At 32.3% G+C, this 26,499-nt stretch overlaps 5 protein-coding genes and 2 pseudogenes across 6 annotated transcripts; 2 read left to right on the plus strand and 5 right to left on the minus strand.

The window, feature by feature from the left end:
- Positions 1-165: 165 nt before the first annotated feature.
- On the minus strand, positions 166-5,574 carry LOC145189242 (general transcription factor II-I repeat domain-containing protein 2-like). Its single transcript, XM_090065393.1, has 2 exons — positions 2,849-5,574; positions 166-963 (listed from the first exon to the last, which is right to left on the minus strand). The coding sequence occupies exon 1, from the start codon at positions 4,950-4,952 to the stop codon at positions 3,885-3,887; it is 1,068 nt and encodes a 355-aa protein (XP_089921519.1). The 5' UTR covers positions 4,953-5,574; the 3' UTR covers positions 166-963; positions 2,849-3,884.
- LOC149883281 (uncharacterized) lies at positions 638-2,589 on the plus strand. 2 transcript variants are annotated; one of them, XR_016444539.1, is made up of 3 exons: positions 638-1,223; positions 1,360-2,080; positions 2,208-2,589. XR_016444539.1 is itself a non-coding variant. In XM_090065394.1 (2 exons), exons 1-2 carry the CDS (start codon positions 1,146-1,148, stop codon positions 1,654-1,656), a joined length of 375 nt encoding a protein of 124 aa, XP_089921520.1. In that variant the 5' UTR covers positions 638-1,145; the 3' UTR covers positions 1,657-2,589. The 2 variants fall into 2 exon arrangements, 1 of the variants encoding a protein (XP_089921520.1); XM_090065394.1 differs by having other exon boundaries at positions 1,360-2,589.
- Positions 5,575-6,818: 1,244 nt separating the features above from the next.
- On the minus strand, positions 6,819-8,926 carry LOC149883282 (uncharacterized; annotated as a pseudogene).
- A 2,141-nt stretch (positions 8,927-11,067) lies between these two features.
- Positions 11,068-11,514, minus strand: LOC149883283 (E3 SUMO-protein ligase ZBED1-like). Its single transcript, XM_090101047.1, has one exon. It carries the CDS (start codon positions 11,512-11,514, stop codon positions 11,068-11,070), a length of 447 nt encoding a protein of 148 aa, XP_089957173.1.
- Positions 11,515-11,658: 144 nt separating this feature from the next.
- Positions 11,659-12,861, minus strand: LOC149883284 (E3 SUMO-protein ligase ZBED1-like). The gene has a single exon (XM_090101048.1). It carries the CDS (start codon positions 12,859-12,861, stop codon positions 11,659-11,661), a length of 1,203 nt encoding a protein of 400 aa, XP_089957174.1.
- Positions 12,862-18,126: 5,265 nt separating this feature from the next.
- On the plus strand, positions 18,127-22,709 carry LOC149883285 (uncharacterized). Its single transcript, XM_090065418.1, has 2 exons — positions 18,127-19,001; positions 19,105-22,709. The coding sequence occupies exons 1-2, from the start codon at positions 18,419-18,421 to the stop codon at positions 20,490-20,492; spliced, it is 1,971 nt and encodes a 656-aa protein (XP_089921544.1). The 5' UTR covers positions 18,127-18,418; the 3' UTR covers positions 20,493-22,709.
- Positions 22,710-24,723: 2,014 nt separating this feature from the next.
- Positions 24,724-25,498, minus strand: LOC149883286 (uncharacterized; annotated as a pseudogene).
- Positions 25,499-26,499: the final 1,001 nt, after the last annotated feature.

Genomic DNA, 26,499 nt, shown 5'->3' on the forward strand with positions numbered 1-26,499 from the left:
TAAAATTTTAAAATGGCTGCCATTTGCATTCAAAATCAGCAGCAAGTAGTGCCACCTAGTGGATCGCTTGGGGAACATCAATAAAAGCGGTGTATTCAAACTGCAGAAGTATGAACAGCCAGTGGCCCAGTTAACACCTGTACCCAGTTAACCTCACTTTACCCTACATGTTAATAATTATCAACATGTAGGATTTATAAAAGGATCCAGGTAGAAATTAACATTAAAATGATTGATTACGGAATTCAGCTGGATATATGAAAGAAATTTTAATTAATAGAATTTAATATTTAAAACACTACCGATTTTTTAGCAGCCATTGTAGTTTTTGTAATTGCGTATCGGCGACCGTCAATACCAAGATCTCTTGTGTTAGTAAACCCTTTTGATAATTCTGTTTCGATATCTTTATTATTGCTTTGATTTGTATTTAGGTTTTGTTTCACAGCACCTTTAATCGCAGGAAATCTTCACTATATTATAGTAATAATTGATCATAACTATATCTAATTCAGTTTCACACAACTTTAAATTTATTCATCTTAAGACGCGTGAAGTAAAGTTTAATATGATTCAACAATTTATCATCTTCTCAGTGATCACATGCAGCAGGTCCCTGTAGGGACGTGCTGCAAGTGATAACGAATTTAACTATCGTTTTAATAAAACTTTTAGTTCGTAAGAATAACCAATTTTATGGGGCTGTTTATATAGATCGGGCTGGCTCTGTTAGTCGGACTGTCTCACTTCGGTGAGATGGATATTGTTTGTTTTCTAGCCCGCTAAACCGGGCGCCAATGCTATAAACTGTTCGAAGTTTTTTTCGAGAAAAAAATCTTTCGTAAAAACGCAATTTTTCACGTACGAAAAAAAGTTCGTAATCTCGAAGAATTTATCGCTATTTGTATTTTTTTCGGCCATTGCTATAAGGCATAAAACGTGTACGTCACTAAAATTCACGAACTTTTTTTTATCCGTTTACGTCATTGATAACAACAATTTTTATTTTAATTTTTATTAAATAGGCCTACTTAACAAATTTTATTAGTTATAAAGTAGGCTGTGCTGTCTATCCTATTTTTACAAATATTTTTACATTCTATTATTTGGTGTTTAAAAAAACTGTGTAAAATTAAAATAGGAACATGAATTTAATTTTTTCGGATGAAGACTTAGATTTCGAAGTTGCAGAAAATGAGCTTCGCCACCGATTGCCTCGAGAGGTTGGTGTTTAAAACATTACTTAAAATTAATAAATTTTGATGTTTTTATTAATGATTTCTTATCGAACATAATCAGAAATCATATTAAATATGCGCAGAAATTATATTTTTGTTTTGTTTTTCAATTTCATTTTAGTTTAATGGTCGCTTTTTTAACGAAGATGTTTCTGACAACGTTTTTCGAGAGCAGTATCGAGTCCCAAGAGCTGGATTAGATTTTTTAGAAACCAGGCTTAAAGATGATTTGCAACATTATACTAAGCGAAATATAAGCATTTCAGTACGTTCCCAAATAATGATATTTCTTCATTTTATTGGCACAAATGTTTTTTTTCATGTTCTTAGAGACTGTCATGGAATCTCTACCAACACAATTTATCGTATTGTACACAGTGTAGGAAAAGCTATTTTCAATGTTAGTGTATTAAATTAATAAAACTATTGAAAGTTTTACGTTGTCATATAAAGTTGCTTATTATTTTTATTTTAGTGAGAAAATTAAATCTTGTAAGATTAGATTCGACAAGAGATCATGAAATGGCCGAATGATTGCTCCACTCTTCCACAAAAGTTTATGGAAATCGGAAGTTTTCCGTGCGTATGTGGTGTTCTGGATGGGTCTCATATACTCCTTTCTAACCCTCCTCAAGCAGATGAAGATTCTCTAATCAATCGCCATCATGTCCATAGCATAAATGCAATGGCAGTATATGGACCCCCCGACACGTCCATATTTTATGGATCGACCAACAGTCCAGGAAGGTTGCATGATGCACATGTAAGCCTGTCACTAAGTTATATTTTACAACTATTAGTTCACTAATGCTGGGTATTCAACTAGTACGTGACATTCTTCGGTATGTTCATATTAAACATACTATTTGAACTATTATGATTGCTAATTAAAAATGTAACTTAGACTAGTATAATGTATTACAATGCAACTTACAATAAAAGTAAATATTGTGATTTTACTACTATTAGGTTCTAAGAGTGTGTAATCTATGGAACAAGTTTGAAATTGGAGAGCTTCCATTTAATGGAGCTGTAATTTTGGCTGACTCTGCGTACCCATGTCGAGAATAGTTAATTCCACCTTTTCCTGCTGATCCAGACGGAGCTCAAAAACGTTTCAACAAAGCACAGAGAAAAACTAGAAACATAATTCAGCGATGTTTTGGAATTGCCAAAAACAGGTTTGCATAAGGTCGAAGATGCCTCTAAGTTTATCATGTGTGGATTTGTTATCCATAACTTGTGTATTCAAAATGGAGACAACGGTAATGACTTTGAAGAACGCGAAGAAGAACAAGCTGATAAAAATCTAGCTCAAGAAAATCAGAATGATGGAGCTTTGAATAGACGATTACAGCTACTTAACTACTTTACTTAAAAATATTGTTTAAAAATTCATATACAATTTGCTCTTGAGCATAGTTTCTATCAAAATAGTTTGGACATGGATCATAGATTTGTGCCTAAATTAGGTGAATTAAAATTAGAAAAAAATTCACACAATGACTTTTTTATAAATGCAAGAAATTTTTATAAAATATTAGACCATACAAATATATGTTTATATCTGTTTTTATATAGTATGTGTGTTTTGTTTTTTTATAGAACACGCTTAAAAAAAAATTAGATTTGTTGGCTTTTGTTGTTAGGAGCAATTCTTATTAAGAGTATTTTAAAAAGGTAAAAAATGCTTAATAGCATTAAATTAAAATATGATCGAATTAATATTAAACTAGATTACAAAATAAATTTAAAATATGAAAGATATTGTTTTGTTTAAATTTTAAAATCAACCACTAGCCAATGCAATACCTAGTAATATATAGTTGTAATGCTTGTATCTATTTCACATCGCAACAGCATTGGTCTTAGTGTTTGTGTGAAGTTTTACAGAACTTATTATTGTAAGGCAGGGATGGCCAGACTTTTTGGCATGACAGCCGCATTCAAATACTTACGTGAACCGAAGAGCCGCATTAAATAATTCGTTAAGAAAATTTTTCTGCATTCTTTTTTTTTGCATTTTTCTGCATTCTTTTTTCATTCTATTTTGCCTTACAAAAAAATTAGAAACTAGTGGCAAGAAAGTGCTGTAAAATACTCCATAAAGTTAAACTTAAATTTTTATGAAAAGAAATAAATCTTTCTAAAGAACTTTTTCTAAAAAACTTTTTGTGTACAAATTTTGTTTACAACTAGTTTTTATGTCTAAATTAAAAAAAAAAATTTTCAAAGTCAAAAACTTTACTTTAAATGTAAGATTGTTTAGAATTTCAAATTATCTTGAGTGTTTCGAAAAACTCATTTCAATCAAGTTAAATAAAAATCTGATTCCCTTTTACTCTCACACTAGAAAAACTAGTTACAGAATTGTTTTAAGAAGCATATTCACGTCATAAGTTTTTAAAAAAGTAACACAATTACAAAGTTATGAATTTTACAATCAGGCACGAAGATTCTGAACTTTACTGGTAAGTCTCTTAAAATCTGGCTTCAAGCTTGTAGTTGCTGTTCTAAGTAATTCTGACAAATGCTCAGTGGTTAGATTTGCACGATACTTTGATTTGACAAATTTCATAATGGAAAATAAAGATTCACATGTGTATGTTGAACCAAAAATTGAAATAAATTTTATGCTAATCTTTTTCAGTAGGGATACTTAACCTCAGGCACTATCTTCCAAAATTCCAATAAAGTTAGTGTTTTATGCAGCATCAGAAGATTTTGATCTTCTTGGAGATCTAATAGTTCTGTTTCAAATTGAGATACTTCTTCAACTATGTTTGATGGAATAGGACAACCATTACTAATAATATCAATTAAAAAAGGATTTATTATAAATCCTAAAGATGATTTAAGTGCATGCAAATCTATAAACATTCTTTGAAAGTCTTCTAGTAAATTCTGTAATTTTTCCCTGTATGATTCAATCTTATGGTCATCATACTGAATTGAAGGATTAGAAATAGTCATCTTCTTCATTTGAGGAAAATGGTTAAAGGTTTTTAAAATAAGATCTCTCTGAAAAAGGGTAATTTTTTTTTGAAAGCTAAAAATAGTCTGAGCAAGATCAGATATAATTTTTTCTTTTCCCTGAAGAGATAAATTCAGACTTTGTAAATGTTGCATTATATCAGTCAAAAACAAAAGATCTTGCAAAAAGTTCATATCATCAAGAATTTCAAAAGTCTTTTTCTTTTCAATCAAAAAAGATTTAATTGGTTCTAATAATTCTACGAACTTATATAAAGCATCACTACTTGAAAGCCACCGTACAGCACAGTAAAATGATAGGTCATTTGGTTTGTCAGCAAGATCCAATTCATCAATAAAGTTTTTAAACTGTCTGTGATTTTTAGCATTTGATCGAATGTAATTTACAATTACTGTCACTGATTTTAGAACGATTGAAAAATTAAAATGTTTTGCAACTAAATGTTCTCGATGAATCAAACAATGAACTGGAATGAACTCTGGATACTTAGGATCACTTTTTAATAAACCAATAAGTCCAACATGTTTGCCAACCATTGCTGGTGCACCATCTGTAGCAACACTAACAAGTTTGTTGATAGGTGCATTGGCTTTAAGTAGAACTGTTTCAAGAGCTTCCTTTACATCAACTCCACGAGTTGTATCTTTTAGCTCAACCAAATCTAGTAATTCTTCTTTCACAATTGCATCTGATGTTACATACCTAACAAATACTGCCATTTGAGATTTATCTTGAACATCTGTTGATTCATCCAGAGCTATACTAAATGCTTCACAGTTTTTTAAGTCATTCAACAATTGCTGCTCAATATCAGCACTTATCTCAGATATTCTTCTTTCAATTGAATGTCGAGAAATAGGAATCTGTGAAATTAACCTTTGGATTTTGCCATTTTTAGGATCTTAAACTAAGAGGTCATCTGAAATATTTTGCTTTGCAAATTCTCCATCAGAGTAAGAATGTTTTACTCTTGCAATGTTCCATGCTATAACAAAACTTGCTTCTGTAGAAATAGTTGATTCTTTACTGAAAGATGAAGCATTCATTTGATTGTTAATTATTGTTTTGAATAATTCAATTTTATTTTTCCTGTAATCTGAATTTAATGGATATTCCTTGGAAAAATTTATATGTTTAGTTTCATAGTGGCGTTTAATATTCCCTGACTTGTTGTGAGCAAGTTCTTTATTACAAATTAAAGATATCGGTTTATTTTCTTTTTCAATAAATGCAAATTTTTCTGTCCAATCTTCATTAAATATTCTTTTCTCGTCATCAATTTTTCTTTTCTTACTGTTGTAGCAAAGTGGATTATTGTTAGTATTTACTTTGTCCATTTCAAAAAAATAAGTTTTGCGATTAAGTAAAGTTAATACAAGAAGAGTCGAAACGAAATTCCAAGAGTCGCATGCGGCTCGCGAGCCACATTTTGGCCATCCCTGCTGTAAGGTAATGGTAATAAAAAAATGAAATAACAAGAACCAATTCAGGTTGAAGTTATATTTTTATTGTTACTAAAAAATGTAATTGGCCATGGCTTTACAGTTAAATACCTTCAAGGTGAATGTTAAAATATAGTGATACAACATTTTTCGAAATTTAACATAAAATTATGATGTAGCTCTTCTCTTAATGCTCAAGAATTTCCTCCTAAAACAAAAAAAGTTTGTTAATGATAATGTTATACTAAATACAAGCTACAAGTTATACTAATAACAAAAAATTTGTTAATGATAAAGTCATACTAAATATTATTACAAATTAATTTTAAAATACCGTTTCTGTATTTACAAAATGTTGCTGGTTTGAAGGTTGCAATTTCTCATTCATTAGCTTTGTTGCTGTTGTGTAATAGATTGTTAAAGCCTTTTCTTTTCGAATTTGCTGTTGTCTGAGAGCAACGTCCAATTTCAAAAGTTTTACTCTTAATTCTTGTTCTTTTTCTAATCTTTCTTTTTCTAACCGTAAAATACTTTCAATTTTTTAAAACTTCCATCTACCAGGAGACTTTCTCTAGCTTGTTTTCTTTTTAATTTTTTAATGCCCCCTTGATGGTTTATTTTAAATTGAATCTAAAATTTAATTTTAGGTGTCAAAACAGTTAACTAAAATAATAAGAAAGGTGGTTTAGATTCCTTTAAAAATAAGAAGTCTTTAATGGTTTTAGAAATACTAGTTGAGCAAAAATTAAGCACAAATTGATGTTGTCTGTTATAATTATAAGTCTAAAACCTACAATTAACTAAATTAAACAACTGAGATTTAAAAAAAATTAATTTATAAATTGCATTACCTTGAAGTATCTGACAACTGTCACTAACAAGAGTGGTATTGTTTAAATTAGGGGAGGACAAACAATCAAATCTTGCATCTAATATAAACAATTAACTCTATAAACTAAAGAAATATATATATATATATATATATATATATATATATATATATATATATATATATATATATATATATATATATATATATATATATTAGGTACGTGGACTGATTTTTTAAAACTGAGCATATACTAAAATGTTATATATCATTAGAAAGCCCTTCAATACAGTATTTTAAAAGTGAAAAAATCATTAAAAACGTAGTAGTCGTTGTCGTGTTTTCATTCTTTTTTTACGTGCTATTCAAATAGACCACTTAACTACCTTTTCTCTAGACAACTTGTCCAGATTATCAAGATAATCAATCGTCCTATTCTTTTTGGATCTTAATTTGCTAGATATGTAACAAATTGTTGCATTAAGGCATCGTCCTTCGGCATCACTAAACATACCCTTTAATTCTTCGCTGTCTATATTGTGAAGCCTTGCACTCGTTGTCTCCTTTTTGAGTGCTGCTGTAATAGAAAGGGAGAAATATTTTTATATTGACGAGTCAAGGCTTCCTCAACTGCATTAAGACAAGCTGAAGTCATTTTTACAAGTTGGTCATCAATGGGGCATAAAGTTGTTATAGGTTGTAAAATATTTAGGGCAAACTTTGTTCCAAAAAAATCAATTTTTCTCCAAAATAGTGCAGCTGGATCAGACTTGCAATTAGTTGGAATTAGTTATCCAGGTAGTAAAAGATGTTCTTTTAGAACATACCAGTGACATGATCAAAACTTGCATCATCAGCTGATACATAAAACTTAGTCATCCAAGGTCCAATGAGAAGTTTACTAAATAGTGCCAGCACTCCCATTTGTTTTATAGCAGTTGTATTACAAAATGCTTCTCGCAGAATTGGTAGCAAACTGAAACATTTTATTGTTCCAGTGGTCATATAAAGTAGAAAAGCAGTATAGTGTTTCATAAAAATGAAACAAGTGTGGAAAAGAATGTGTAGACGGTTTCCACGATACCGTGGAATAATACCTCGTGGTAGTTGGTTATTGTCTAAAAAATTTACAAAGCCTTGTGGATCACCTTTGCCATCTTTAAACCTCATCTTGTTCATTGCTAATACAATCTTGACTGCCATACAATCATTTCTAAACAACTTGCAAGGTTCAAGTTCTAGATATTTCAAATCTTCGCGACATGAAATGGCAATAGTCTCTAGGGGGTGCAAATGACAATTTAGCTCATTCAAATTCTTCCCCCAGGTATTACAAATTTTGGAAATGGTTAGATGGTTAACTGCTACTCTGTCAGACATTGTGCTGGATATATTTGATATGATTGTACTACGACATTCGTTAAAGGGAAGCGAGTGAAAATTTGAATAAATAAAAGCTAAATGATCAACTGCACCACAAATATGGATTTCATAATCAATAGCTGTTCCACCTGGTAATTGATACAGCGCAATGACCTGACAGTTGTTTTTAGAAGTCAGATGAACAGTGTTGATATGAATACCTTCTTGTTTCGTTGCATCAAATCCAAGAGTAAAATGAGAATTACTCATAGCCCATTTTGCTGCTTGCAGTTCTGCTATACAGCCAAGCTCACGAGCCATTTGCTCAATAGTACAACGATGAGGAATATCCGTAAATTTATCACCCAAATATTGTCCAATTTTTGAAATTAGGAATTGAATGTTACCTGTTGGAACATTAGCTAATAACATGCTATAAATTATAATCCTCATTTTTAAAGGGTAACTCTTATCATCTTCTGACATATTAACATTTGGCATTTTCCCCTCTTTTATCTGCAACATTTCATTTTCTGATTGAGCAATAAACATTTTATTAGCCTTACCATCAGTATTGTGTTACTTATATTTGCATTAAGTTTTGTTTTTCATTTGCTTTCAACTCCTTTGCTTTCGCTTTAAGATTGCGAATTAACCTTCTGTAATGATATGTTTTAATTTGTTTTTTTAGATCTCTAACTTCTGCCCTCAAAGCTTTAATAATATCTTCTTTTCTTTTGATATTTCTCTTTAATGTTTTTAACTTATATGGCAAGCTATTATATTTAGATCGAACTTTATTTATTTTTATCCTGTGTTCTTTAGTTGAGCTAGCTAACTTAGAAGATAAATAAGATAACCTAGATCTGAGTTTGGCTTTCTTTGGGGTTACTTCTTCTCTATATGCATGCTCTCTGTTTTCATTTTCTAAGCAACTTAGGGGTGAAAAAGGCTCGCCATTTACTAATAGTAAGGTATTAATATGTTCATTTGCTGACAGCACAGAAGACCCTGAAACAGTAATCAATGAAGTACTTTGATTAAGATGCATTCCTTGCATCCTTAGCACGTTTGATGGATGGTATGCAAAGGGCCGATTACAAAAATTCATGAACTTTGAACGATCCCTTACATAAAGGGTAGTCCATTTTTTTGCAATGTTGATCGCATAGTAAAGTCGACGTTTACTAGTTTTTAAGTTAAATAACTCATTGGCTTGTTTAAGAGTATGAATAATTGACTCACCATTATTAGTGAAAGAGAGGAATAAATGTCCATTTTGACATTGCGTATGTATTTTGTTTTGCAAAGTGAAATTCAGAGATAAATCTTTTTTCACTACCTCCGAAAACACAATTTTTGTACCCATAATACCTCTAAAATGTATATATAAAGAGTTAATATATTATAGTTTCAATTAAATTTGCCTAAAGAAACAAATAAATAAATAATAAACAAATAATATATAATAATTTGTTAAAAATTAATAACATTTATATCAGGCTTGGTCGGGAAAGGCGTGCGATCGCACTCTGATCTTGACCACGCATACAATATTTAATTGTGACAACTTGCCCACGGCTTCATAGATGTTTTGAGAACATACAAGTATGTTTCCATGTTTGTCCGCATAACAAAAAGTTTTAAAAATACACGCAAAAAAATTAACTTTTATCTTTACTAATTAAATGATTTTATATTGGCGAATGCTTTAAAAAGATTCGCTAATATAAATTTTTTTTATTTTAATACGTTGACTTACTTTTGGAGCCACACACACACAGATATTTAAAAAATTTAATAAAATGGCAGCGTATAAACTTTTTAATAACATATTTTGATCTATATTATTAAAAATTTTTATATGTACAGCATATGATATATACATATATTAGCTCATACGCTGCCTTTTTATTAAATTCATCTTATTTATGTAATCGTATAACAAGAATATGACAATCAAAGATATCATATATATAATGCTATACATGTTATGTATGTATAATATATATATATATAACAGTAGACAATATTGTTTCGTCCTTCAGGACTATTTAGTAATGTACATAAATATAAAATTATTTACGATAAACATTTTATAATAAATTGTTTATCCGTCCGATTCAGATATAGAACTTATATCTTCACTGGTGCAGCTTTCTTCGCTACTATAATCACCTTTGTTATCTGCTGCCAACTTCCCCGTTGAATGATATTTGGAGCATAGTCTTGATACGGTCCATATCTTCACGCGATATTTATCACAAATACTTTTTTATGACATTCCGCTAACGTAATCGCCAATAATTCTCTTTCTTAGTTCCAATCCAAGACTGTCGGGAGCCATTTTTGCACTTGAAGTCATAAAATTAATAAAAATAAATAATCACGCTTCTCCAGGCCTTCCCAGGAGAGGCGTGCGGTCGATCGCTTTGAGTGACCACGCATACATATATATTTTTTGAGAATTTGGCCACGGTTTTTTAGCATATATTAATAACGCATTTTTAAAAAGGCGCTGAAAAAACCTAACTAATTTGTCGTATTATTTTATTATTTTTATTCATAATTTATTTTTATTATTAATATAAAAATATGAACATAAAAATGTTATATATATATATATATATATATATATATATATATATATATATATATATATATATATATATATATATTATTTAAATTTTTTTATTTTTCTTATTACAATTTTTTTTTCTTATGTCTAGTAAACATAAAAAAAAAAGTATATTTATTTATATTTATTTTTTATTTATTTATATTATAATTATTTATAATATATTTTTAAGTGTTGATTTTTTCAGCAACGATATTTGAGACAAGTCGAAAAACTAAACAGAAAATGTGACCGAAAACTTTTTTAATCTATTTTGAAAATATATTTATATTATTGTAGGGCTGGTACTTATTAATTATTTTTGTTCGATTAATCGTCTAAAATTTTAATCGATTAATTTCGATTAATTCTGAAGTCCACAGAATAACCTGCTTTTCACCACTGGTGAGGTGAAGTTGTTATCGGTAAACGTTAACTAACTACAGTATTCACAAACGTTAACAAACAAGTCACTTAATGCCTGCTATACTGTATTCAGTTTAATTGACAAGTACAAGTAGGCATCACTTTAGCCAGTCATGTAAACAAACGAGGACGTTAACGTTTTCTGGAAGTAGACAAGATCACAGTTTGTTGACAATGTACCCTGACGAACTAAACAGTCTTTCACAAGGAACAGAAGTGGCAGGTACACACAGAATTGTCTGCACAAAACTGCTCAGGTTAGGGTAACGATGCCTGTTCAGTTGCCACCACATGAGGGGATTCTCAGTTTCTGGAATTACACCTTCTTCTTGATATCGTGTAAGCTCAGCCAGTGAGCCATGTACTGTTAGTGATTCATCTGATGAGGATTGCGATTCCGAGTCGCTGACCAACAGAGTAAGTTTCAGTTTCTTACGCACAGGTTCTGATGCCTCGCCAGTGCTGGTAGTAGTTTCATGTTCAGCTTTCTGTCTTTGGTTACAGTACACCCGAAATGCATTAGAAAGTATTGTCCAAACTGCTTCACGTTTCTCTCTTGAGAGACAGCCGAGTTTCTTGTAACGTGGGTCTAATGCCACAGCCATTTGCAACGTTGGCAATGCATCAATGTTTTAAATGCAACCTGAGAAGTCATTTAGTGTTGCAGATTTGAAACGTGCTATATACCCTGGATCGTCATCATTAACCCGCAGAAGTCTGCGCAAAAATGCTTCAAACGGAAGTACAGCCTAACATGTAGCATACTGTTCACTACCAATATACTCAGTAGCATCTGCAAGTGGACCCAATACCGAGACAAATTTTGACATTTTCTCCCAGTCCAACTCCCTTAGTTTATCTCCAGTGTAATTCTCGGGATGGTCAATATTATACTGCTTAATGGCATCTTTCACTTCCAGCAATCTAGCTAACATTAGGTAGGTACTGTTCCACCGCGTAGCTACATCCTGCTGCAATTTGTGAAACTTCACATCGTCAGACCTGTTAGAGGTACTGGCTTGGCTGGCCTTTAGCTCTGATGTATTCCTTGAACTGCGCTTAAAATGTCCAACTAGCTGCCGACATTTAGCCAGAATAGGAGATGAATCAGCTGCTTTCAAACCTGCTAGTATGCTCAGTTGAAGACAGTGAACAATACACGGTATATGGCTGTAATCCGTCCGTCCTATAGCAGTAACCATATTTCGTGCACTGTCCGTTACGATACAGCTAATTTTTTCAGCAATGTTCCACGTTGCGGCAAACTCTTTATAGAAACTGGCAACATTATCAGCAGTGTGCCTTTCTTCAACATTTATGCAAGCTAAAGCGACAGACGTCAGTTTCCACTCAGAATCAATCCAATGACCTGTTATCCCACAGTACGATTCATTGTTGGTGGAGGTCCAAAAGTCAGTAGTTAGAGCAATACTATGAATGCATTCTAGAACTTTCTTGTGCTCATTCAACTTCTCATTGCACATCTCTCCGATGACAGTGTCGATTGTACGGCGACTGGGCAAAGTATAAGTCTGGTTTTGAAGGGCAATACGAAGCACCGCCTCTAGTCCAGCATCTTCTGCAATTGCTGTTGGACGTCCAGAACTGGCAATCCAATGAGCTATTGCCACCTTCAGGTCGGCTGAGACCTTTTCACTGACAGGCTTGTTTGACTGACCCGTAAATAAATTGGTGACTGATTTTATCTGAGGGGTCATCTTACGTTCACTGTCGACAACCTGTTGATATTTCAGAGGATGCTTGTGCTGAAGGTGATAAGTCAGCGATGTGTTTGAGCCACGGAAAGCAAACTGTTTATTGCAGTGAACGCAGTATATTTTGTCACCTTCGTCTACTTTACCATCAGCATTCAACTTGAAAACAAAATGCTTGCTTAACTTTCCAGTTAAATGTTTGACAGAAACGTTGCTTTCATTAGTTGCCGCAGCCATATTTGCAAAACAAACTTTGTTTACTTTAGAAACGGATATAGAAATGTAAGGTAATGTTCCCAGGTCAGTAAGTATTTTAAAATATGACAAAATCTTTAGTCGAGATTTTCAAGATACGCGGTTTCAAAATTAATTTTATATTTATCGAATTCTATTGAAAAATTCTAAATTTAATACTCTTTTTCGTCATGGCTAATGACTTTGAAACAATTGATTTTGAAAAGTTGCGTTTAGACGTTTTTAAAACTTTTAAAACTGAAAATAACTTCTTTGCGAATGATTTATATGAAAACGATATTTTTTTTTTATAAATTTTTATGCTTAACATTTATCAAATTAACAGATATCAAAATATATTGTTCATGCTAAAATTTAAATTAGGCCAAGTACCATACCACTTCACAAATAATTTCTTTATAAATAACGTTAATAAATATAATATAAGAGAAACAGGTAATCTTGAGTTTATTCTAATTGAAGAATATTAAAGTTAACTTTAATATTCGAGTAGTTTTAATATAACTAGTTGTACTTAATATATAATATATTACCTATATTGAACATAATATATATTATTCACTTGTAAGGGCTTCGTGATAAGATCAGTACGATCTTCTTGAAGTCCTGTCTGTACTATTTTAATTATAATTATAATCTCGTTTATATATTTTGACTAAGGAAACTTGTAAATATTACTATTATAAATTACGAAACTTGTAAATATATATATGTACGGCAAAAAAAAAAAAAAAGTAACGGAAAACCGGCAAAAATTAATCGATATATTACTGATTAAAGAAATTTTAATCGATTAAATAAATTAGCGATTAATCGATTAATTAATCGTTAATTTCCGCAGCCCTATATTATTGTAAATATTACAAGTTATTAAAGTATTATATAGTTATTATTTTAACAAAGAAATTTAAAGTATTTTGCTGCATTCACTGTCAGTAGAACAACTTTCATCGTCACTGCATTCTTCATCTGTTCCCGAGACGTCAGTGGAGCTACTTTCGTTTTCGCTAGATTTTGCATCTCGTTCATCTGGACACGATAGTTCATTGTCGGATGAACTTGTGTCACTTATCGGATGTGCAGTTATCGGTTCTTCATTTACATTTTCAGAATTTGGGGCAAAGTTAATTTTTTTTTCGAATGGAAATTATTTTGTTCTGCGCTTTTGTAAATATTTACTTACGGCATCTTGCAATATCTCGTTTTTTTCTTCCACAGTCCATACATGGCTGTTTCCAGAAATCAGCATGCACTCTTCCAAGGTGTTATGCTGCAGACTAAGTCTTTTATCTGACAATATTGTTGTTAGTGTGCTGAAACATCTTTCGACGGCACTATTCGATGCTGAAAAACACAAACACAAATCAGCTATTAGCAAGATACTTGGAAAATCCAATTTATTAAGTGTAAATAATTTTTCCCATATTTCATAACATGTTAATTTTAAATAACTTCTGTTTACTATTATTTGTATTGCTTGCCATTCTTCGAGAATCTTTGCTTCTTGAATGTTTGCTGCTAAAAGTGGTTCCCTAAAATATTGCACAATCTATAGTATACTTTGGTAGCCATTGTCCTGGTCGTTTCTCCAATTTTGTGGATTAAGCCACGCCATGGAGGTGAAAACTTCATTTTCCTTAAAGGACGAGAATTGACTTTTGATTAAAGGTGTCAACAAGTTAATGCATTTTTTACGTAGCACCAAAGCTCTTTCAACATCCGCCTGTGTTGGGTGTAACATACCTTCTAGCTTGATGTCAAGGTATTCCTTGTTTTTCAATTTCTTCTTTTTGTGCCCTGCCTTTAAGTATCCTGACTCAAGTGTAGCAACACCTTCTTGTTCTCTTATAATAAATTTTAGCGTCCAGCTACAAATGGCATCATCAACTTCTTCTAATTTAAGTGCAGTCAAATTATTTATTGTCAGAACAACATTGGGGTAAACTTCGTGTGCCAACAAAATATTCTGTTCGAAAAAAAGTGACAAAGGACCCATTGCATCAAGCAAATCAAGGTATGTACCAATTTTGCAAAGAAAAGCATAGTTAGTTAATTTTTTAAGTATTTCTTGGATCTTAGCTCTTGTTTCATTCCGATAACCATGTTGGCTTGCAAGAGCATTAGGTAGTGCAACTAAATATGAGGGCCAGTTATGTAGAAGCTTCGTAAAACCTTTTTGTCTATGCGAGGCAAATCTAGTTCCAGTAATTTTACCAAGTGTATAATATTGTATTGATAGTGCGGCTGCTGCTTCTCTGCAGGACTCCTTTAGCTTACCTGAGTTTTTTAAAAGATAAAAAAGAGTTGTATAAAAGTTGTCACATTTTGTAAATTCTTTAATCTGCTTCATTGCATCTTTAATGGAAAGTTCCAGCCGGTGATTAATGCAATGAATATTTACCAACCAAGGGCGCGTTTGTTTCAATTGAGTTAATGCCCCAGTATAAATGCCCATATTTACATTAGCTCCGTCTGCGGTGGCAGAAACCAACTTTGTACGATATTTGGTAATGAACAGAGGAATTTTTCATTGCGTAATGTTATTTTTTAGAAATACACTGTCTAATGCTAATTTTAAAGAATCAGCAATACCTCCTCCAAAATCAGCCATATTGCATAGCGCAACAAAGAAATAACATGGCACACCGGAATGCTGCACCCTAACTAACACTGCCTCTTTGTCACTGCCAGTTTTTCTAGCCTGGCTACCATCTGAAAGCATAGTCATGAATGGCTTTTTCTCAATAATGGCCGCAATCTTCTCCATAATTGTTTCAGCGATGCAATGTATAAATTTCCTGGCTAAAATAAAATATGGATATTTTAAAATAAAAATAGTTTTTCTATTAGTCTATTGTTACATCATAGCAGCCGACACGGCTTTAAAATTTGTGGGGGGTGGGGGATAGTCCTTAATTTTTTACAAAAATCATCCATTTTTAAAAATAATTTCCACGTTTGTAAAAATAATCCTTCATTATATTATAATAATATAATTTTTGTGTACAGACTTAAAATATCGCAAATTTTTTACAATCTCCAGCACTAAAAAAATTTGTCTACGGCCTTGTATATATATATATACATATATTTAGAATACCTGCGTTTTTGTTACTTTTGCCTCGTAATAATTTGACACCGTTGTCGCGTTGAACTTTTATGAGCACTTCAAAATTACTATGCGGCATAGCCGGATGCATAGCCAATTCGTAAGCGGTCCGCATTAACTTTAAATAAGCTTCATTGACATCTCGGCTTATTGATGAGATGTCGTTTGTTTGTTTTCGCTTCAAAGGAGATTTATCAATATTTTCTAATCGTACTGCCTCTATATGCGATGCTGTTGACGAATGTCTCTTTACCTTGGATAGAATTTTAAAAAATAACACAACTTTTTATAGCATCCTAGTTCTAACATTCTTGTTACATCCTAGGTTTCTATAATATAGACACCATGACTATTTTTTATAGTAAACATATAAATCAATAAATTATACCTGATGATGTGTCACAACATTAGTTCCTTTTGAAAAAGCATTTAAAGAATTTTTGGCACACCCAAATGTGTCAGAGATATTCTCACGCTTAGAACATAGCTTACACCATATTTTCACGACTGTGGAAACACTGTTGACAGTTATGACATCATAACCAAGGAAATCGTATTTCCAGGATAACACAGTTTGTAAAGATTTTGTGATAGCTTTTGTACTCATTTCTCTCGCCTGAAACCCTGATCTGTTTTTTTTTCAATGATCGTCTTTTATTGCATTGCAAAAAAGTACTTAGGAAATGTTGTGGTATTTTAATTGTAATTACAGAACAAGTTTGATGTAAGAATAAAATCATATCAAATGCAACACGGAAGAGATAATTAATGGAAAGATAACCAATCTATTTAAAGATTGTCGTTTTAAAGATTTTGCGTAAAACGAACGACCCCAACAGCTGCCAAATGGTATTGATGTCAAATTTGGGCATGTTATAGATGACGAAATAATATTTGTGCATTTATTTGGGCATGTCATAGATGACGAAATAATATTTGTGCATTTTTGTAATCGATTTTAAATCTTTCAAAGTTTCAAATGATAAAACTACTCATAAATACGATTTATTATTTGAATAACTTGTAACATTTACAATAATATAAATATATTTTCAAAATAGATTAAAAAAGTTTTTGAACACATTTTCTGTTTCGTTCCTCGACTTGTCTCAAATATCGTTGCTGAAAAAAATAAACACCCTAAAAATAAGAAGAAAAACATATAAAATAGTTCGGATAATAATCTAGCAAGAATCACAGACGCATTTTTTAAAAATCGCATGTGGTATTAAATATTTCGGTGGTCCGAATATTACGCCGCCCGAGGTGTTACCCCCTCCCTTCTACAACTTTTTTTACAACTGATTTATATTTCTTTTGTATTGTTAAACGGATATCGAGTTTATGTATTCATATTTTTATGTAAAACAGCATTAAAGCCAGAATATATTGTAACAAGAAAAAAAATATATTTAAATTTTGTGATAAGAAAAAACTTTGTAAAAAAAAAAAATTTGAAATTAGAAAAAAACATATGTAAAATAAAAAAAAATTTTGTTATAAGAAAAAAAAATGCAAAAAAAAAATATATATATATATATATTAATTTTATGTTATTATTTCCTTATTAATGAAAAGAATAAATTATTTAAAAAATTATAAAATAATACAACGAATTAGTTTGATTTTTTCAGCGCCTTTTTAAAAAAGCGTTATTTTTAATATATGCTAAAAAAGCGTGGCCGAGTTATCCAAAAAAAAAAATATCCGTGTTCACTCAAGGCGTGCGACCCCACGCCTCTCCTGGAAATGCCTGCTTCTCAAGGCTTACCGTGTTACATTTACCTTGTGATGATACAATAATGCTCTGTGGAACACAACGTCTTGGTTGGATGTGGGCTGTATTGATGTAATGAAACACTTGTTGTATTTCACTTCTTGTATTGATGTTCCTCGATAAAACACTTTGATAAAACTCACTCACTGTTGTAAAAAATGACCAAAAACTACTTTGAGCTGACCCGAGAAAACCGCTTTGACAGGGTGAAACTACAATGTTTCCTGACTCCAAAAATGTAAAATTTGAAATCTAACTATTTTGTCCAAGAAAATAATTTTGATTTTTAGTTTTTAGTACTTTGCACAATAGGGCAAAATGACAGCTTTTCAAATTTTGCATTTTTACAGCATTCAAAAACTCTCCAAAATTAGCATTTATTACTCTAAAACATAACAGTCTATATAGCAAGTATAATTTGTATTTTAACTCAGAAGATAAAATTTTACCTACAATTTCATGGTTGAACTATATTATAAACATTTTGTTGCATCAAAATTGTAAATAAGCTAAAAATTCCGGGAATAGGCAGTGAACATGTTTGTTTTAAGTTATGCATCAAAATTGTAAACAAGCTAAAAATTCCGGGAATTGGCAGTGAACATGTTTATTTAAAGTGTTTCACTTATCAGTTGTGTGAGAAAAATTTCAAAATGCCAAATTTTTCAAAAAATCATGAAGATTGTCGGAAATCTGTCTGTGTCTTGTGTCTGAAGAAGTGCTTTCGAGAGTTGACACAGTTCCTTGTTGAAAAGATCCTCAAGCATTACCATACAAGTCTTGATTTGACTGATACCAGAGTGCCAAGAGGCATTTGTGACTCATGTCGAACAATTCTTCGGAGAAAAGATGAAGGAAAAGATGTTAACCTGCCACCTTTGTTTCCTTTCTCATCTATAAAAGTTAGACCACCAACAAGAGATCAAGGTTGCAACTGTCTTATTTGTCAAGTTGAACATTTGAAGTTGAATGAGAAGAGCCCAGTGGACTATTCTAAACCTGTGGAAGATTGTACCCCTCAAAGATGTGGTGATTGTTTGAGTCTAGTTGGAAGAGGTCTGCCACATCAGTGCACTCCATTCACTTTTAGAGAGAATCTCAAGCAGCTAGCTACAGCTGATCCACTCGCTGTAGAGCAAATAGCTACTCAAGTCATCTCTACTAAACCTTCCACACCTGGTGGTACTGCCAAAATATCGCATCCTAAAGGCGGCCCACCACTTAGAGTTAAAACAGGTGATACTTTTATATATACATATAAAGATGGCAGATTCAGAGGGAATACCTTTAATTTTAAAACTTAAAATTACAAAAAGTGTTAATATAATTTCATTTTTAGGAAGCTCAAGTGCAAGAGCTCTTTTTCCTGAACCCAGCATCAAAACTGAAGATCTTGTACAAGTTCAGCTAAACACAGGACTGTCCAACCTTGGCATGAAGAAATTGGCATCAACCATCAACAGAGTCAGTGACACCAAGATTGTGGAGACTAGTTTTCTAGCTAAGTTTGAAGCCATTGGCAAACAGTTGTCTGAGTTTTTTACTCAAACCAGCATCCAAGTTTTATCAGAGAGTAACTCCACTGACTTTGTGGTTGTGCATTGCAAGGATCTTGCCGAGCTTTTGAATGAAGTCCTGCTTTCTCGAAGAGTTTTCCAGAATCATATTGTCAAGTTGGGAATTGATGGAGGTGGAGGATTTCTGAAAGTTTCTCTTGGCATCATGGAGTTGGATTCTCACTGTGATTCAAGGTCACCACCACGGAAAAAACTTTTAACTCAGAGGACTGCCAAAGACAGTAGTGTAAAGCGTCAAATGCTTGTGGCTTTATCAGAAAGACTACCAGAAAACTTTGAAAATGTGAGGCAGATCTTGTCTTTAATCAAGTTAGACAAAGTCAACTTTGTTGTCTCATGCGACATGAAACTTGCCAACATCCTTTGTGGCCTTCAGAGCCATGCAAGTACTCACCCTTGCTCTTGGTGCAACACAGAATCAAAGCATCTTTCTCAATCAGGATCTTTGAGGACACTAGGCTCACTTGTTGCCTGTTATCAAGAGTTTGCTAAGTCTGGTGGTGATATCAAAAAGGCAAGATCTTTTGGCAATGTAGTGCATGAGCCTTTGCTATCTGGTTCTGAAAACAAACTCATCTTGGAGCTCATACCACCAATGGAACTCCATCTTCTCCTTGGTGTGGTCAATCACATGTACAAAGCCATGACAGAAGTTTGGCCCAATGTTGTCAAGTGGCCCTCAGCTCTCCACATTCAACAAGAACCATACCATGGTGGGCAGTTTGCAGGGAATGCCTGTCACAAGCTTCTCAGCAATCTTGACCTCCTTCAAAGAATTGCAGAGACTGAGTCTGCTTTTCAAGTCTTTGGAATCATTGATGCCCTTCGAAAGTTTAAGTCTGTGGTGACAGCATGTTTTGGTATGGTTCTGGAGGATGACTTTTCTGAAAAAATTGATCGCTTCAGAGACTCATATTTGGCAATCATGAACATCAGTGTGACTCCAAAAGTTCATGCTGTTTTCTTCCATGTGAAGCAATTCATTGAGATCAAAAGGGCTCCCTTGGGGATCTTTAGTGAGCAGGCAACAGAATCAATGCATCATAATTTCAGCTCACATTGGCAGAGATACAAAAGAGACCGCAATCATCCTGAGTATGCAAAGAGGCTTCTTTCATGTGTTGTGGACTACAACAGCAAGCATTTGTGAAGAATCAAATATTGAGAAGAATTTATTTTATGTACCATTTGCATTTATGTGTTTAGAATCAAGAGGTTGTTTTTGTGTTTTGGCTTAGAATAACTAAAAGAATTATTTAAGAAAGTGTTTATTATTTCCATCTTGTTAATGAAAAACAATATCAGTTGTGTCAGAATAAACTATTATTCAAGTGAATTTTAGACAGTTATGTTTTGGAGTAATAAATGCTTATTTTGAAGAGTTTTTGAATGCTGTAAAAATGCAAAATTTGAAAAGCTGTCATTTCGCCCTATTGTGCAAAGTACTAAAAACTAAAAATCGAAATTATTTTTTCGGACGAAATAGTTAGATTTCAAATTTTACATTTTTGGAGTCAGGAAACATTGTAGTTTCACCCTGTCAAAGCAGTTTTCTCGGGTCAGCTCAAAGTAGTTTTTGGTCATTTTTTACAACAGTGTCACTTCGATAAAACTCACTTCGATAAACTGTCTTGATAATACTGACTGATTGACTTCCATATACTGACTGAATTACATGTCGATATACATGTCTCTTATACAATATTGCTCAAAAATTTAGCACACATTAGATTTAAGTGGCGTTTTTTTCATTAAAAATGAAATAAAAGTAAAAAATAAGAAATTTAAGGTTTTTTGAAAAACCAAAATATATTTATTTGGCTTTTTTAATTACATTAAGAGAAAAAAAAACTAAAAAAAACAACTGTCTATGATTAAAAATCTTTATTCAAAGTTAGTATACAAAAAAAAAGTTCGAAAAAAGCTGCTCATAAGTTTAGCACAGCTGGATTTAAGTTTGCTTTAATAGCAAGATCAATTAGGGATATGTCCACCTTTGTTCTTCATGCATAGTTCACATCTTCTTTTAATCGAGTTTAAAAGTTTTCGGAAATAATCAGTTGATAAGCTGTAGAACGACTCTTTCAAACTTTCCTTAAGATGTTCAGCTGATGTTACGGGAGCTTTAGTGAGTTTGCGGTCCGGTACAGTCCATACATTTTCGATTGGATTAAAGTCAGGTGATCTAGCTGGCCACTAAAGTACCTTAATGTTGTCTTCTTGAAACCAAAGAGTCGCCGTTTTCGCCTTGTGACAAGGAGCGTTGTCTTGTTGAAACTGCCACTCTGACTCATTGCTAAAAAAGATGTCTCTAGTCGGGATTAAATGATTTTCAAGCGTTTCGATATATTTATGTTGATCCATACGACCATCGTATAAGTAGCAGAGACCTGGGCCGTCATAAGTGATGCAACCCCATATGCCTAGTTAACCTCCACCACCTTGTAGTCGCGGCACAATGAAGCGACTATGAAACATCTCATTACAGTGCCTTCGGATAATCACTCTGTTCTTTCGGTTAATAACTGTAAAGTTGGATTTGTCACTAAATATTCTTCTCCTTAGTTCATAATTAGTCATTTTCAAAATAGCTCTACAAAATTGATACGTTTTAACTTATCAATTAGTTTAAGCAGTGGTTTTCTGGCAGCAACTTAGCAACGAAGTTTTCGATCAATCAATCTTCTATTTATAGTTTGTCTTGAGATATGATTTTTTAGAGCCAAGTTCACTTCTTGCGCAATCTGTTTTTTCTTGCAACTACTATTATGATTGGTGATACTTTTTGTTCTTGGTTGTCCAGATCGGTTTTTGTGTGCAGTAGTACCGGTTTTTTCAAATTTCTGAATTGTTCTGAGTACACATGAACGAGATACAGACTTAAGAGTTCGAGCTATTTCAGAACTGTTGAAACCACCAAGATGTAGTCCTACAATACTATGTTTTATTTCAGAGCTAATTGATTTTTTTCCCATTTAGTTGGTCAAATTACGGACAAAATTTAGGCGAAAAATACCAAGTTTATTTCAAATGAGGTAATACATACTATGGATATCTTAGAAACTTTTGTTTAGTTATTATGTAAAAAAGGAAAGTTAAATTTACTTTTTAATAAAAATTTGACGTCAAAAAGTAAAAAACGGCAATTAAAAGACTATAGGAGTGCAAGTGTGCTAAACTTATGAGCGGCTTTTTTACACCGCTTTAAGTAGCGGTCTCTGTTTAAGTTAAAAATAGATGGTTTAAAGAATGTAATTTTTTTTCTATTTTTTTTCTACATAAGGTTTGTTTTAATTAACTGTAAATAAAAAAAATTGAAAAGGCATAAGAAGTTTACCGCCTAAAAATTCAATTAAAAGAAGAAAAATGAAACTTAAATCAAATGTGTGCTAAATTTGTGAGCAGCATTGTACAGTAAAATGAACCTGTGTGAACCTGTTCTGGAAGGTTCTAGATGCTTCTTTTCGATGGTTCTGGATGCGTCTGGATGCTTCTGAATGTTTCTGGATATTTCTGAATGCTTCTTCTGAAAGCTTCGGTATGCTTCTGGAAACTTCTGGATACTTTCTTTAATTATAAAAAAAACTTCCGTGACGTTGACACGGACCAGACTTAAGAAAATGAAACAAATCAAAAAAGTTGCACTTGTTTTGTCCGCTGCAAAATGGCATTTGTCAACGAAATTCTGCCTGTGTGCTGTCACCTGTCAGCTGATTGCTCACATCACGGCATGCTATGACTCCAGACTCCTGAACTGTTTGCTGTGGTAGTATAGTTCGTTTCGTTTTTAAGACATGTAAAACATGTCTTAAAGACATGTAAGACATGTTTTGTCCAATACTGTATATATATATAAATTAATTATAAACTAAATACAAACCTATTTTTTCTTTTGGAAAGCGAAAAATTTACACCCTTTTATAATAGTTTTTTCCTCGTTTTTCTTGACAATTAGGAGTTGCGCAAAATCGAGCAGACATTGTTTATTATTCTGTTCTATAGTTTGACAAATTAAAATAATTAAAAGGAAAAATATATAAAAATCAACTGAATCATGAAGTAGCAAAATATATATATTGTATTTTTTTTGTTTGTATTTTGTTATTTATGTTTACAATCTGGCTGTACTACACATCCCAGAAACCTTAGCGTCAGCAATTACAAGAATTTAATGCAAGTTTTGCGGAGTCGTACACCACTATTTCCTATCGTTTGTACGTGTTGCCCTTACAAAAATCAAAAGAAGTTGAACCATTTCTAAGAAAGAAGACCAGAATGAAAAAGCTGCACTTTTTTTTGTTCTAATCCATTATCCACTCATTACAATTTTTAAAAAGTATGCTATATTATTGGCTTTCTACATGTTGAAGAAAATCTACAGATGGAAAAGATTTAGCCATGCATGCAATAAAATTTATATTTTCATCATGCTCAATTTAAGAACATTTAAGAAAACTGAAAAATCGGATGTTCTCTAATGCATCAAATAAAATGTTGTAAGCACGTACGCATCTGTTGTAAATACGACGTGAAATCAATCCGTTAAATGATCCACTTGATACAATATTAGATAACACCAAGATTTGCTAAGATCAAAAAAATAAATGGCAGTTGTAATTTTCTAAACTTAAATACAACTTAAACATTTTTAGACAAATTACAGTGCATTATAATTATTGTAAATTACAGTGCAAGATTAACATTAGAGAGCGGACAACCGCAGTTTTCGATTATCGATTAATGACCAACCAAATTAAAAAATTAATGATTAATTCGATTAAAGTTGTGTGACCGTTTTAATCAGTTTCGAGTAAATTATTAATCATTTTAATCAAATTGTCTAACAATTAGTCATTTTATTCATTTTAAATCTAGTTAGATTTTTTAAATTTCTAATACTCCTTGTTCATAAAAAACTCGATAAAATATTTTTTTTTATCTTAAGAGAAAAACACAAAATGAAAAACACAATGAAACACATTTTGTTTTAACATTTATTGTACAAAAATCACGAACACATTAAAAGATGGCAAACAAATAGTCTCTCAGTTAGTTTAGCTATTTTTGTTGGTTTGTTTAAGAGGCAAGGCTTCAGATGATTTAGGAATATTTCCTCTTTTTTGAAGGCTGTTGTGTTGGCTGCTCTGCCAAAGCATTATCTTCAAGTTCATTTAAATCTGAGCTTCTTCCAGAATTGGTTGAGTCAGAATTTATGGCAGAAGAAGGTTCAGAGTCTGAAATATCATCCAAACTCTCAGCAGGGACATCCTCCTTGTTCAAATACCACTTTCCTTTTACCAAGTCTTTTAAATGATCATAATTTTTGTTGATGTAAATCATTTTCTCAGTTGTCTTTGGATTTAGATTATGCCTATGTTTTGTCAGGAGTTTCCCTGCACTGGAAAAAGCTCTTTCTGATGAAGATGAAGATGGTGGAATGGCCAATGCCCCTCTCGCAATTTTGGCAAGCATTGGAATCACCTTTTTATTATTCCTCCACCACTCCAGGATGTCTGTGTTTGTTCCAAAACGTGGCAACAGTGCATAGTCGTTGAACTCAGATCTAAGAGGCTCAATTTCCATTGAACTTAGAGACAGTGACCCTTGGGCAGCTAACGAAGTGTTAAGCAACTCTGCCATGTTCTCCTCACAAGGATCATCACTTGGTTCAAACAGCAATTCTGGTTCAACACGGACAAGTTTGTTTTCTCTGAATTGAAGTGTGGATTCATGTTCCTCTATCAACAAGTTAAACATGCTTTCTTTTAGATCATCTGGAAGAAGTGAACCTCGTACAACTGGATTAAACAAGTGTCCAAGAGCAAGTGCACTAATCTTTGCACCTTCCAACGGGAATTTTTCTGTCAAAAGATCAAGTGCTTTTTTTAAAAAAGCTTTGTATGAATGAGAGCCTGCATCTTTTTGAATCTCTTTTCTGAAAGTCAAAAACAAAGATTTGATTCGCACAAGAGCAAAATCATTTCTCACTTCCTTGTCACAAGACATCCACTCACTTGTTTTCTTGATTGTTTGCAAAATGGGGAGAATTTCCTCTAGTGGTGTGATATCCCCATGAGTCAAGAGAACTTTTTCAAAATGATTTGAAATGTCATACACATTTAGATTTAAAATTGCCCCCTTCATCTGCACCATTGTTTGAATCGTGATGCAGTGTGAATTCCATTATTACAATATTCTCTGGACACGTTTTTAATTGAGCAATGAAAAGTGTGAAACATTTACTTTATAAACCAGACATGTTTAATAACTCTTTTTTTTGCAACAACAACAAAAAAACAACAATCTAACATGGACACTAGACAAATGGTTTTAGAAAGTCTCCATAAATATTACTTTTAATATAATAAATAAAAAAAAAGCCGCTTATCTTAATAAAGGGCAGGTGCTGATTTTAAAATGCTTTTGAAAAACTAAAACTGCAAGTTAAACTGATCACTTTACAATATCTTTTAGATAGAATGAACAATAATTAGGTATTCTCAAACAAAAACAGGTTCAAAACCGCAAGACAAAAATAATATAAATTTTTTTACGACCCTAGATTAAACAATATACGAAGATTGCTGCTTTGATAAAACTCGCCACAAGTCCTTAGCTTCCGCAATAAGAGCGTTAAAACTTACGTTATCACATTCTTTTTGGCATTTTTAGGACTTGTTTCATAAAAGACAACGAATGTCTTGCCACTCCATTTTACTAAACAGAGAAAGCAACATTTGGTCACTCTCAAGGCAAGCATTTTCCCATTCAGCCTTGGTTATATCCCCGTAGATAATTATTCTGTGGCTGGTTTATGCCACAGCGGGTAATAAGGATCAGATTGAATGGTCGGTCGGTATCTAATCCTATAAGATATTTAAAAAATATTATATAATATTAATCTCTTGATTTAAGCACCGACCACCAACGATCGTTGATGGTTGGTTGGTCTCATAGTATTAGTGGTTGGGTAGTCAGTCGAGAATTTGTTAATCTTTTGTATTATAAGGCTTTGGGAACGCCCTTTTAGTATATACATATATATATATATATATATATATATATATATATATATATATATATTGTGTGTGTTTTTTTGTTTTTTAATTACAATGATTTTATTTGCATTATTGTGGTTTATATTAGTTGTTGATGCT

Source organism: Hydra viridissima, unplaced genomic scaffold (genome assembly GCF_058129835.1).
Source record: "Hydra viridissima isolate aposymbiotic clone 2 unplaced genomic scaffold, HvirCarnegie_v1 scaffold_10, whole genome shotgun sequence".
Lineage (NCBI taxonomy): Eukaryota > Metazoa > Cnidaria > Hydrozoa > Anthoathecata > Hydridae > Hydra > Hydra viridissima.

What these genes read in the sequence shown, in the direction of transcription:
- LOC149883283 (XM_090101047.1), bottom strand. Translation starts at nt 11,514, where the DNA reads ATGGCTGTGGCATTAGACCCACGTTACAAGAAACTCGGCTGTCTCTCA.
- LOC149883281 (XM_090065394.1), top strand. Translation starts at nt 1,146, where the DNA reads ATGAATTTAATTTTTTCGGATGAAGACTTAGATTTCGAAGTTGCAGAA. An exon ending in GCCACCGATTGCCTCGAGAG is followed by an intron (nt 1,224 to 1,359) that starts GTTGGTGTTTAA and finishes ATTTCATTTTAG; the next exon opens with TTTAATGGTCGCTTTTTTAA.
- LOC145189242 (XM_090065393.1), bottom strand. Translation starts at nt 4,952, where the DNA reads ATGGCAGTATTTGTTAGGTATGTAACATCAGATGCAATTGTGAAAGAA.
- LOC149883285 (XM_090065418.1), top strand. Translation starts at nt 18,419, where the DNA reads ATGCCAAATTTTTCAAAAAATCATGAAGATTGTCGGAAATCTGTCTGT. An exon ending in ACCACTTAGAGTTAAAACAG is followed by an intron (nt 19,002 to 19,104) that starts GTGATACTTTTA and finishes TTTCATTTTTAG; the next exon opens with GAAGCTCAAGTGCAAGAGCT.
- LOC149883284 (XM_090101048.1), bottom strand. Translation starts at nt 12,861, where the DNA reads ATGGCTGCGGCAACTAATGAAAGCAACGTTTCTGTCAAACATTTAACT.